General features: G+C 40.5%; 1 protein-coding gene and 1 pseudogene across 1 annotated transcript in view; both read right to left on the bottom strand.

Moving 5' to 3' along the window:
- Positions 1-6,088, bottom strand: part of LOC123994000 (ras-related protein Rab-38-like) — a 68,996-nt gene extending 62,908 nt beyond the window's left edge. Inside the window, exon 1 of the mRNA XM_046296482.1 lies at positions 5,788-6,088. Coding sequence (XP_046152438.1) covers positions 5,788-5,986 — 199 coding nt within the window. The 5' untranslated portion in view covers positions 5,987-6,088. The remainder of the gene's footprint in view (positions 1-5,787) is intronic.
- A 271-nt stretch (positions 6,089-6,359) lies between these two features.
- LOC123992238 lies at positions 6,360-9,309 on the bottom strand (annotated as a pseudogene).
- Between the last annotated feature and the right edge of the window lie 4,835 nt (positions 9,310-14,144).

Raw genomic sequence — 14,144 nt, 5'->3', positions numbered from 1 at the left:
AGAGTCAATGTGGAGGCTATATACAGGGTCTACCGTTACAGAGTCAATGTGGAGGCTATATACAGGGGTACCGGTACAGCGTCAATGTGGAGGCTATATACAGGGTCTACCGTTACAGAGTCAATGTGGAGACTATATACAGGGGGTACCGGTACAGAGTCAATGTGGAGGTTATATACAGGGGGTACCGGTACAGTGTCAATGTGGAGGCTATATACAGGGGGTACCGGTACAGAGTCAATGTGGAGGCTATATACAGGGTATTACGGTACAGAGTCAATGTGGAGGCTATATACAGGGTGTTACGGTACAGAGTCAGTGTGGAGGCTATATACAGGGTGTTACGGTACAGAGTCAGTGTGGAGGCTATATACAGGGTATTACGGTACAGAGTCAGTGTGGAGGCTATATAAAGGGTGTTACGGTACAGAGTCAGTGTGGAGGCTATATACAGGGTGTTACGGTACAGAGTCAATGTGGAGGCTATATACAGGGTGTTACGGTACAGAGTCAGTGTGGAGGCTATATACAGGGTATTATGGTATAGAGTCAATGTGGAGGCTATATACAGGGTGTTACGGTACAGAGTCAGTGTGGAGGCTATATACAGGGTGTTACGGTACAGAGTCAGTGTGGAGGCTATATACAGGGTATTATGGTACAGAGTCAATGTGGAGGCTATATACAGGGTCTACCAGTACAGAGTCAATGTGGAGGCTATTTACAGGGGGTACCGGTACAGAGTCAATGTGGAGGCTATATACAGGGTCTACCGGTACAGAGTCAATGTGGAGGCTATATACAGGGGGTACCGGTACAGAGTCAATGTGGAGGCTATATACAGGGTCTACCGGTACAGAGTCAATGTGGAGGATATATACAGGGGGTACCGGTACAGAGTCAATGTGGAGGCTATATACAGGGGGTACCGGTACAGAGTCAATGTGGAGGCTATATAGTGGGGCAAAAAATAATTTAGTCAGCCACCAATTGTGCAAGTTCTCCTACTTAAAAAGATGAGAGAGGCCTTTTCATCATAGGTACACTTCAACTATGACAGACAAAATGAGAAAAAAAATGCATAATCACATTGTAGGATTTTTTTATGAATTTATTTGCAAATTATGGTGGAAAATAAGTATTTGGTCACCTACGAACAAGCAAGATTTCTGGCTCTCACAGACCTGTAACTTCTTCTTTAAGAGGCTCCTCTGTCCTCCACTCGTTACCTGTATTAATGGCACCTGTTTGAACTTGTTATCAGTATAAAAGACACCTGTCCACGACCTCAAACAGCCACACTCCAAACTCCACTATGCCCAAGACCAAAGAGATGTCAAAGGACACCAGAAACAAAATTGTAGACCTGCACCAGGCGTGGAAAACTGAATCTGCAATATGCAGCTTGGTTTGAAGAAATCAACTGTGGGAGCAATTATTAGGAAATGGAAGACATACAAGACCACTGATAATCTCCCTCGATCTGGGGCGCCACGCAAGATCTCACCCCGTGGGGTCAAAATGATCACAAGAACGGTGAGCAAAAATCCCATAACCACACGGGGGGACCTAGTGAATGACCTGCAGAGAGCTGGGACCAAAGTAACAAAGCCTACCATCAGTAACACACTACACCGCCAGGGACTCAAATCCTGCAGTGCCAGACGTGTCCCCCTGCTTAAGCTAGTACATGTCGAGGCCCATCTGAAGTTTGCTAGAGAGCATTTGGATGATACAGAAGAAGATTGGGAGAATGTCATATGGTCAGATGAACCCAAAGTAGAACTTTTTGGTAAAACTCAACTCGTCGTGTTTGGAGGACAAAGAATGCTGAGTTGCATCCAAAGAACACCATACCTACTGTGAAGCATGGGGGTGGAAACATCATGCTTTGGTGCTGTTTTTCTGCAAAGGGACCAGGACGACTGATCCGTGTAAAGGAAAAAATGAATGGGGCCATGTATCGTGAGATTTTGAGTGAAAACCTCCTTCCATCAGCAAGGGCATTGAAGATGAAACGTGGCTGGGTCTTTCAGCATGACAATGATCCCAAACACACCGCCCGGGCAACGAAGGAGTGGCTTCGTAAGAAGCATTTCAAGGTCCTGGAGTGGCTTAGCCAGTCTCCAGATCTCAACCCCATAGAACATCTTTGGAGGCAGTTGAAAGTCCGTGCCCAGCAACAGCCCCAAAACATCACTGCTCTAGAGGAGATCTGCATGGAGGAATGGGCCAAAATACCAGCAATAGTGTGTGAAAACCTTGTGAAGACTTACAGAAAACGTTTGACCTCTGTCATTGCCAACAAAGGGTATATAACAAAGTATTGAGATAAATAAGTATTTGGTCAATAACAAAAGTTTTGCACCATAATTTGCAAATAAATTCATTAAAAATCCTACAAATGTGATTTTCTGGATTTTTTTTCTCATTTTGTCTGTCATAGTTGAAGTGTACCTATGATGAAAATTACAGGCCTCCCTCATATTTTTTAAGTGGGAGAACTAGCACAATTGGTGGCTGACTAGGCTATATACAGGGTCTATCGGTACAGAGTCAATGTGGAGGCTATATACAGGGGGTACCGGTACAGAGTCAATATGCGGGGCACCTGTAGTAATGGTTTTTCCAAAGACAGCACAACTAACATGACAAAGGAGTCTGATGAGGAATTTCACACAGACAACTATTATTATAGAGATAGAGGGAGAGGGGAGGGAGAGAAAGGGGGAGTGCGTGAGGGAGAGATGGTTACCACCAGAGAGAGAGAGAGCGAGAAAGAGGACATCGTGTGTGTAAATTCCTCTGCTAACAGCAGTGTAATAAGTACACTTAGAATGTTTTACTCTGACTCCCTCTCCCATCACTGACTTCTATAGTCATTATCAAAGCTGTTTACCAGTGTGTTCAGACATTATCCCTGACTTCTATAGTCATTATCAAAGCTGTTTACCAGTGTGTTCAGACATTATCCCTGACTTCTATAGTCATTATCAAAGCTGTTTACCAGTGTGTTCAGACATTATCCCTGACTTCTATAGTCATTATCAAAGCTGTTTACCAGTGTGTTCAGACATTATCCCTGACTTCTATAGTCATTATCAAAGCTGTTTACCAGTGTGTTCAGACATTATCCCTGACTTCTATAGTCATTATCAAAGCTGTTTACCAGTGTGTTCAGACATTATCCCTGACTTCTATAGTCATTATCAAAGCTGTTTACCAGTGTGTTCAGACATTATCCCTGACTTCTATAGTCATTATCAAAGCTGTTTACCAGTGTGTTCAGACATTATCCCTGACTTCTATAGTCATTATCAAAGCTGTTTACCAGTGTGTTCAGACATTATCCCTGACTTCTATAGTCATTATCAAAGCTGTTTACCAGTGTGTTCAGACATTATCCCTGACTTCTATAGTCATTATCAAAGCTGTTTACCAGTGTGTTCAGACATTATCCCTGACTTCTATAGTCATTATCAAAGCTGTTTACCAGTGTGTTCAGACATTATCACTGACTTATATAGTCATTATCAAAGCTGTTTACCAGTGTGTTCAGACATTATCACTGACTTATATAGTCATTATCAAAGCTGTTTACCAGTGTGTTCAGACATTATCCCTGACTTCTATAGTCATTATCAAAGCTGTTTACCAGTGTGTTCAGACATTATCACTGACTTATATAGTCATTATCAAAGCTGTTTACCAGTGTGTTCAGACATTATCACTGACTTATATAGTCATTATCAAAGCTGTTTACCAGTGTGTTCAGACATTATCCCTGACTTCTATAGTCATTATCAAAGCTGTTTACCAGTGTGTTCAGACATTATCACTGACTTATATAGTCATTATCAAAGCTGTTTACCAGTGTGTTCAGACATTATCACTGACTTATATAGTCATTATCAAAGCTGTTTACCAGTGTGTTCAGACATTATCCCTGACTTATATAGTCATTATCAAAGCTGTTTACCAGTGTGTTCAGACATTATCACTGACTTCTATAGTCATTATCAAAGCTGTTTACCAGTGTGTTCAGACATTATCACTGACTTATATAGTCATTATCAAAGCTGTTTACCAGTTTGTTCAATGCCAAAAGTCTTTGATAGGGTCCAATCCCAAATGCCCCCCTAGATCCAGTGGTGTAAAGTACTTCATAAAAAATACTTTAAAGTACTACTTAAAGGAAAGCGCCACCCAAAAACTATATTGCGGTATTGGTTTCATTAGTTTCATTGTTGACATCATCCCAAAATGTTTTGCATGTCACCAATCAGGTTAAGATATGTTTTGCATGTCACCAATCAAGTTAAGATATGTTTGCATGATACGTCTTGAAATGTGAATGCTGACATTGAAAATGTAGTTTGAGGTACATTACTGTTCTGTGGTCCTTCTGTAGCTCAGTTGGTAGAGCATGGCGTTTGTAACGCCAGGATAGTGGGTTCGATCCCCGGGACCACCCATACGTAGAATGTATGCACACATGACTGTAAGTCGCTTTGGATAAAAGTGTCTGCTAAATGGCATATATTATTATTATTATATGTTTTTGACAACTTTTCTATTGAAGTATCTTTACTATTACTCAAGACAAATGGATAATGTTTCCACTGTCTAGAGCCCTACACATGATTGAGTGGATTTGAGTTGTAAAAGCAATATGCTGAATCTTCCACCTGCCAAATACGCTCAAATCTCCAAGTCCATAGGACATGGGGTCTAGACAACAGGTACATCTGGGATCGGGCCTAGGTGTGACATTCTACCAGGGCATGATTATTGGAGCAAGGCTAGTTCAGGCCAGGCAGAAACTCCAGTCTGAATTAACATCAGCTGCCTACCAACTGACAGTATCAGCTGAGCAACCATCCACATGACACTCCTATTTTCTATTTAAGTTGAACACTTCAACATGAGTTCTCCTGGCTCAACTTTTTTTTGTTGGTGCACAGAATGCTGCTAGTTTGGTTTCATTCCAAAACGTTGAACGGTTCTGATCATGTAGTGGCAGGGTGAACAGTCAAAACCCCTGTACCAGGAAGGTTGAGACCTCTTAGCATAGGCCATATAAGGCCACACTTAAACTGGGACGTTGCAATAATGTCTCATTAAGGAATACAACCATTTAAATAAAGGATATGAGAAAAGGGTACACAATATTCATCTAAATGTACCTAAATGAAGCAACGCATTAAGCCATCTGAATACAAAAGGCTGCACAGCAGAAGGTGGAGACGGCATTCCTGATCCCAGAAGAATCCTGTCGGTTCTTATTCACAATAAGCCCATTCTGAGCCCAAATCTCCCTCACGAGTGCTAGACACATGACTGTACATGCGGGCGTGCGCCACGGCTGTATAGGCCAGAGCGCATGGGACTGGAGATGGAGAGCGCGCGCGCAGCAGGCCAGGGAGCGTCAGAGGAATTTCTCCAATAACCAACACTTACTTGAGGTTCGATGAACACCGTATGTGTATAGGCCTTACTGTCCACGCGTCCCAACATTTGCACACGAACAGAATCGTTGGCCTATGAAACATTGATAATACGTAGGTCTGTTACTGTACGCGGTGGTCAGTATACAAGTCCAATCATTTTGATAGTCTAATGACCACTCCAAAGAAACTAGTATGTAGTGAACGGAACCGCCGACCTGAGACCACTACAGTTCCCTACCTGCGGCTTACGTTGGAACGTCAAGTGGACAAATACCATATCAAAACAGGCCTGCCTGTGTTCCCATTTGATTACTGTCACGCGTAATGAGTCTCCTACCTGCTATGTCCCATAACTGTAGCCGAACAGTCTCTTGGTCCCAGTTAAGGACCTTCAGGGCGAAGTCCACTCCTATCGTGGCCCGGTAGTTGGGGCTGAAGTTCTGGTGAACATAGCGCTTGATGATGCTAGTCTTCCCCACCCCCAGGTCCCCTATTACCAGGATCTTATAGAGGTGCTCCTTGTAGTTGTTCTGCATGGCGACCGCGGAGCGCTACGGTAGAGCATTAATACGCAGTGAGGGGAGAGGGGGAGAAGATAAGGCGCGAGAATGAGGAGCGGTGCGCGCTAACGATCCGGAAGGAACGCCCAGAGAAGTGGGGAAGAAAAGTGAACATCGGGACCTTGTGACTCGCCAGGCTCAGCGCGAGGTCAGAGACGTGAGCGCGTGGGGCTGGGCTACCCCATCTGAAGACGGAAGTCTCTCCTTGAGTTTGTTCCTCTCCATATATCTGAGTTAGTTGTGCAACTCCAGAAAAAAATGACTTGCAAGACCTGCATTGTTCTAGTCATCGAGTTGTGCATACAGTGGGAACCCTATTATATTTGTCAGAAAAAAGGGTACACACTAATAGTTTAAAAAAAGTATTCAACTTTATTAGTTTTATTTCAAAACAGAACACTTGTGCAAATCTTTGCATCATGTGAACTTATTGTAAAAGTACAGGATGTCTAACAAAACCACTTCTGAAAGGAGAGAAACATCAAGGAACTGACATCCCTTTCTACACTGATGAGACAGCAATCCCTTCTGAAGGTTCCCAGGAGACGTATCACACAGATGACATAGCAGAGAGGACATATGGAGATGACAGGGGAAGTTAATCTCCCCTGTGCTTCCCTGAGATAAAGAGCGGAGGTCCTCTGCCCTCCTATCAGACACCAAACTACAAATTCCATTTACATTGGGGATTAAAGCAGGTTCCCTTTAGGCATCATTCCCAATAATGCATCTTTGGTTGGCAAGGAGCAGAGTCTAGCGAGCAAGTTGAAAAGCTTCAGTTACTGATTATTTATATCAATGTTCCAGCCATTTGATTGAGCTTCTATCAGCTACACGAACTCAACTTCAAAACAAAAACCATTTCAGACTCTGGGCTAAAGTATCAGGTTAACCTACAATTGGGAAAACAAACATTTGACAGCCTCCCCTCTAAAGTTTGGGGATGGGCTTGGCTGCCATGGCGATGCTCTCATTGGCACACTCGTCAGATCCTGAAGCCCCCCTCACCCCGTCCCCCAGCTGTTCTTCACCACCCAGAATATCTGACCAGTGATGTGACAGTGGCTGTAGCCCACCAGCAGCACCGTGTGGTTGGTCAGCTCAAATGGGTTGTAAGGAGTCATGGAGGCCCGTGTGGTGGTAGATACCCTCCTTATAGTGCATGAAGTCAGGATACACCTGGAGGAAAACAGTGTGAGGAACACACCTGGCCATTACCCAGAGCTAGCCAATACACGAGCTAGGCAATACACAAACTAGCCAACGTGTGCGTGTGTCCCACCTCAAAGGTCACCCCTATGGGGCTATGCTTGACCAGTTCCAGCATCATGACAGACTCAGTGCAACCTCTGTAGAACCCTCCCACGTAGCTGTAGTGGCAGAGAGCCATCGGAAAGGTCACAAGGGGAATCCTTCCCAATGTACGGATAACACGACCCCAAAGTCCTGGATGTACTTTCCAATGAGGTAGGGGAAACTACCATCACAACCTGAGAGGGAGAACAGTGAGAGTTAGAGACAGGAGAAATACTCACATCATTAAAATTACAATTATGCAGCGTGTATAAGTGCTACCTTGAGTACTGGGAGCAGGAGATGCCCGTCTTCAGTCCACAGCAGGTTGTCTCAGTGTTTGTTTGGATCCTGACACGAGCTGCCAACATGCCCGTCGAGGAAAACCCACGAGAATACTCACAGGAGGTCATTGTGGGAGTAGAGGTGTGCGCACAGAGTGAAGGGGTACTGGGACTAGCCTCTTGGCAGTGAAGCAGGCCCAGTTGTTCTCCAGAGAATCATGGACCCAGCCTAGCAGAGTCTGGTCACAGTAGCTGGTCACCTCCGAGCCCTTCTCAGAGCACTGGAACAGAGGAGAAATTGTCACTGCGTGTACACGCATGTGTGTGTTGTGTGGAGACCGATCACATCACATAAGATATTGAATGTCATCTTCATGGCCAGAGTTTAAGACTTAAAAAATATATTAGTCACCATCATCTTTAACAGCAAAAGTGCAACAACTTAGATGTTTTATGCAAGTGTCACCATTACCCAGATAAAGGCTTTCAATAAGAATGAGCAGACATGTACGGGCTCATAAAGCCACAAACAATGAGCTTTGAGGAAAGCATCTAGTGGGGCAGTATGTCACTGTGCCAAGACAAGTCATCTCTACCATGTAGGAGAAAGTACACTCCCCTGATCCAATAACAGGGAGTCATGTGAAAAACAAACAAGGACTGAAGGCAAAAACTGAATGAAATAGGCTGTAATTACAGCCCTGAAAGCACGTTTGAATTACAAGCCTGAATGTATCAATAATGTAGTAATTGAGTTGAAAGCTGGCCTTTACACCTTGAACACTACAATTACAAGGTTTACCAGCCATGTATCTGATGAGCCTGAAACTTAGCACACAAGACAAGTGCATTTCCATGTCTGCCAAAAAAAGCTTCCAGACCAAAAGATCGTAGTATTGTTACCAGTATAAACTCAACTGTAACCCAGAATTTAAAAAAACACTTGCATCAGCATAACCGAGAGTTTAAACCTACCTTGAAGAAGCCAAACCACTTGTAGTCGTTGAGGACCACCTCGAAGCCCTGATTGTAGATAAGGGTAAAAAAAAGCCCGTGTTTCCCAGGTCGTCCACCGCCACAGACAGCTTCTCCAGGTGCACCGTTATCGATTTAACGCAGTCTTTAAACCCAACATACAAGTGTTGGTAATTACTTATCAACTCAACTTTGGGGCTCTTCTGTATCGCTAACGTAACATTGGGCAGAGGGGAAAATTGTAACAAACATTGCATCAATGATATTGTAACAAAGGCACAGTCAATAGGCTACAAACAAGCAATTTTAGACTACCGAATAACGAGTCAAATTGACAATGAAGCGTATGTTACATAACCGGATTAAAAATGTTACATTCTTCCCTATTTCTAGGAACAAGGCAGCGCGCTGCGAGTGTCCCTCCCATCTCTTACCCATCAGAGAGCAATTGATGTCCTTGTCTTGCCAGCCCTCCGATACCTGGAACACCCAGGAACCAAACAGATCTCCATAGGTGCAGTTGGCCGGGGTATCAGCCCGGGAGACCTCCACCCAGAGCAGGAACACACACCATCGAGTCACACCACGCTTCTGTTTACAGAACTACGCAGACATTTGAGTCTACGATAACTAGCGAGTGCCCAATAGCCTAAGTATCGCCCTAAGTAGAAAAATGTATGCTATATTTCACCTGCTGGACTGGTTTGTGTTGTGTCCTCTGCACTCTTGTACGTTCACTTCGGTCATATGACCCACTACAGTTTTCCACGTGACTCGCTGGTTCTTTTTACTTCCAGAGATGAGAGGAGACAAATATGATATATTATATTGGCAAGATAGCCGAGGAACCGAACTAACAATGGAAATGCATGTCCTCAGTGAGCGAAGCCAAGTGAGGTCAGGTGGGACAATTCGAGCCAATGAGAGGGCATATACGCGTGTGAACAACGGGCGAAGGGAAGTAGTTTTTTCTCAGTTGCCGGAATGACACATGAATCCACTTATGTCAGTACATTTGTAACAGCTGAAACATTACGAAACGTATATTCGATCAAATTAGCCGTTATTGTAAAATAAGATTTTGTTTTTTAACTGATTTACCTAGTTAAATAAATCTTAAAAAATTAAAAAAGTAAAACGTATGTTGACACTCATAGATCTCCATACAAAGGGCTTATCTCACGCGGACAGATTTTGGGAGGAGTAAATCCTCTCGCCTTGCCTCTTCCTCTGTGGAGGTGATGCGTGAATTGGAAAGGCAAACTGCAAGTGTCGGTAATTGACTTTGGGATGTTCCATGGTAAGGCAAGTCACTTCAATTGGTTTTCAGCTGTGAAAACAACACAAATATCACTGTTCTTCACATCAGCAACGCTAGTTGCCTTTTGAAGTGTTTAATCAGTGAAAGATCAGTGTTTTATTGGATAATGAGAAAACATCAATAACATGTTTTGTTTTTTAAAGGTTTGTGTGAAAAGGATACTGCGGTGCAGTTCCACCAATTAACCTTTAAAATAATATTGTTGTAGTGTTCACTACATTTGAGTGATTTAGCAGGCACTCTTATCCAGAGCAATTAGGGTTTAGCAGTGGTGGGAAAATGATCCAACTGTCATACCTGAGTAAAAGTATAGATACCTTAATAGAACATTACCCAACTGTCATACCTGAGTAAAAGTATAGATACCTTAATAGAACATTACCCAACTGTCATACCTGAGTAAAAGTATAGATACCTGAATAGATAATTACCCAACTGTCATACCTGAGTAAAAGTATAGATACCTTAATAGAACATTACCCAACTGTCATACCTGAGTAAAAGTATAGATACCTGAATAGATAATTACCCAACTGTCATACCTGAGTAAAAGTAAAGATACCTGAATAGAAAATTACCCAACTGTCATACCTGAGTAAAAGTATAGATACCTGAATAGAAAATTACCCAACTGTCATACCTGAGTAAAAGTATAGATACCTGAATAGAACATTACCCAACTGTCATACCTGAGTAAAAGTATAGATACCTGAATAGAACATTACCCAACTGTCATACCTGAGTAAAAGTATAGATACCTTAATAGAACATTACCCAACTGTCATACCTGAGTAAAAGTATAGATACCTTAATAGAACATTACCCAACTGTCATACCTGAGTAAAAGTATAGATACCTTAATAGAACATTACCCAACTGTCATACCTGAGTAAAAGTATAGATACCTTAATAGAACATTACCCAACTGTCATACCTGAGTAAAAGTATAGATACCTTAATAGAACATTACCCAACTGTCATACCTGAGTAAAAGTATAGATACCTTAATAGAACATTACCCAACTGTCATACCTGAGTAAAAGTATAGATACCTTAATAGAACATTACCCAACTGTCATACCTGAGTAAAAGTATAGATACCTTAATAGAACATTACCCAACTGTCATACCTGAGTAAAAGTATATAGATACCTGAATAGAACATTACCCAACTGTCATACCTGAGTAAAAGTATAGATACCTTAATAGAACATTACCCAACTGTCATACCTGAGTAAAAGTATAGATACCTTAATAGAACATTACCCAACTGTCATACCTGAGTAAAAGTATAGATACCTGAATAGAACATTACCCAACTGTCATACCTGAGTAAAAGTATAGATACCTGAATAGAACATTACCCAACTGTCATACCTGAGTAAAAGTATAGATACCTGAATAGAACATTACCCAACTGTCATACCTGAGTAAAAGTATAGATACCTTAATAGAACATTACCCAGTAAAAATAATACTTGAGTAAAAGTATAGATACCTGAATAGAACATTACCCAACTGTCATACCTGAGTAAAAGTATAGATACCTTAATAGAACATTACCCAACTGTCATACCTGAGTAAAAGTATAGATACCTGAATAGAACATTACCCAACTGTCATACCTGAGTAAAAGTATAGATACCTGAATAGAACATTACCCAACTGTCATACCTGAGTAAAAGTATAGATACCTGAATAGAACATTACCCAACTGTCATACCTGAGTAAAAGTATAGATACCTTAATAGAACATTACCCAGTAAAAATAATACTTGAGTAAAAGTATAGATACCTGAATAGAACATTACCCAACTGTCATACCTGAGTAAAAGTATAGATACCTTAATAGAACATTACCCAACTGTCATACCTGAGTAAAAGTATAGATACCTGAATAGAACATTACCCAACTGTCATACCTGAGTAAAAGTATAGATACCTGAATAGAACATTACCCAACTGTCATACCTGAGTAAAAGTATAGATACCTGAATAGAACATTACCCAACTGTCATACCTGAGTAAAAGTATAGATACCTGAATAGAACATTACCCAACTGTCATACCTGAGTAAAAGTATAGATACCTGAATAGAACATTACCCAACTGTCATACCTGAGTAAAAGTATAGATACCTTAATAGAACATTACCCAGTAAAAATAATACTTGAGTAAAAGTATAGATACCTGAATAGAACATTACCCAACTGTCATACCTGAGTAAAAGTATAGATACCTGAATAGAACATTACCCAACTGTCATACCTGAGTAAAAGTATAGATACCTGAATAGAACATTACCCAACTGTCATACCTGAGTAAAAGTATAGATACCTTAATAGAACATTACCCAGTAAAAATAATACTTGAGTAAAAGTATAGATACCTGAATAGAACATTACCCAACTGTCATACCTGAGTAAAAGTATAGATACCTGAATAGAACATTACCCAACTGTCATACCTGAGTAAAAGTATAGATACCTGAATAGAACATTACCCAACTGTCATACCTGAGTAAAAGTATAGATACCTGAATAGAACATTACCCAGTAAAAATAATACTTGAGTAAAAGTATAGATACCTGAATAGAACATTACCCAACTGTCATACCTGAGTAAAAGTATAGATACCTTAATAGAACATTACCCAACTGTCATACCTGAGTAAAAGTATAGATACCTGAATAGAACATTACCCAACTGTCATACCTGAGTAAAAGTATAGATACCTGAATAGAACATTACCCAACTGTCATACCTGAGTAAAAGTATAGATACCTGAATAGAACATTACCCAACTGTCATACCTGAGTAAAAGTATAGATACCTTAATAGAACATTACCCAGTAAAAATAATACTTGAGTAAAAGTATAGATACCTGAATAGAACATTACCCAACTGTCATACCTGAGTAAAAGTATAGATACCTTAATAGAACATTACCCAACTGTCATACCTGAGTAAAAGTATAGATACCTTAATAGAACATTACCCAGTAAAAATAATACTTGAGTAAAAGTATAGATACCTGAATAGAACATTACCCAACTGTCATACCTGAGTAAAAGTATAGATACCTGAATAGAACATTACCCAACTGTCATACCTGAGTAAAAGTATAGATACCTGAATAGAACATTACCCAACTGTCATACCTGAGTAAAAGTATAGATACCTGAATAGAACATTACCCAACTGTCATACCTGAGTAAAAGTATAGATACCTGAATAGAACATTACCCAACTGTCATACCTGAGTAAAAGTATAGATACCTTAATAGAACATTACCCAGTAAAAATAATACTTGAGTAAAAATATAGATACCTGAATAGAACATTACCCAACTGTCATACCTGAGTAAAAGTATAGATACCTTAATAGAACATTACCCAACTGTCATACCTGAGTAAAAGTATAGATACCTGAATAGAACATTACCCAACTGTCATACCTGAGTAAAAGTATAGATACCTTAATAGAACATTACCCAACTGTCATACCTGAGTAAAAGTATAGATACCTGAATAGAACATTACCCAACTGTCATACCTGAGTAAAAGTATAGATACCTGAATAGAACATTACCCAACTGTCATACCTGAGTAAAAGTATAGATACCTTAATAGAACATTACCCAACTGTCATACCTGAGTAAAAGTATAGATACCTGAATAGAACATTACCCAACTGTCATACCTGAGTAAAAGTATAGATACCTGAATAGAACATTACCCAACTGTCATACCTGAGTAAAAGTATAGATACCTGAATAGAACATTACCCAACTGTCATACCTGAGTAAAAGTATAGATACCTTAATAGAACATTACCCAACTGTCATACCTGAGTAAAAGTATAGATACCTGAATAGAACATTACCCAACTGTCATACCTGAGTAAAAGTATAGATACCTTAATAGAACATTACCCAACTGTCATACCTGAGTAAAAGTATAGATACCTGAATAGAACATTACCCAACTGTCATACCTGAGTAAAAGTATAGATACCTGAATAGAACATTACCCAACTGTCATACCTGAGTAAAAGTATAGATACCTTAATAGAACATTACCCAGTAAAAATAATACTTGAGTAAAAGTATAGATACCTGAATAGAACATTACCCAACTGTCATACCTGAGTAAAAGTATAGATACCTTAATAGAACATTACCCAACTGTCATACCTGAGTAAAAGTATAGATACCTGAATAGAACATTACCCAACTGTCATACCTGAGTAAAAGTATA

The sequence above is a fragment of the Oncorhynchus gorbuscha genome, linkage group LG13, assembly GCF_021184085.1.
Source record: "Oncorhynchus gorbuscha isolate QuinsamMale2020 ecotype Even-year linkage group LG13, OgorEven_v1.0, whole genome shotgun sequence".
Classification (NCBI taxonomy): Eukaryota; Metazoa; Chordata; class Actinopteri; order Salmoniformes; family Salmonidae; genus Oncorhynchus; species Oncorhynchus gorbuscha.
This window is presented reverse-complemented; position numbering and strand designations above follow the sequence as displayed.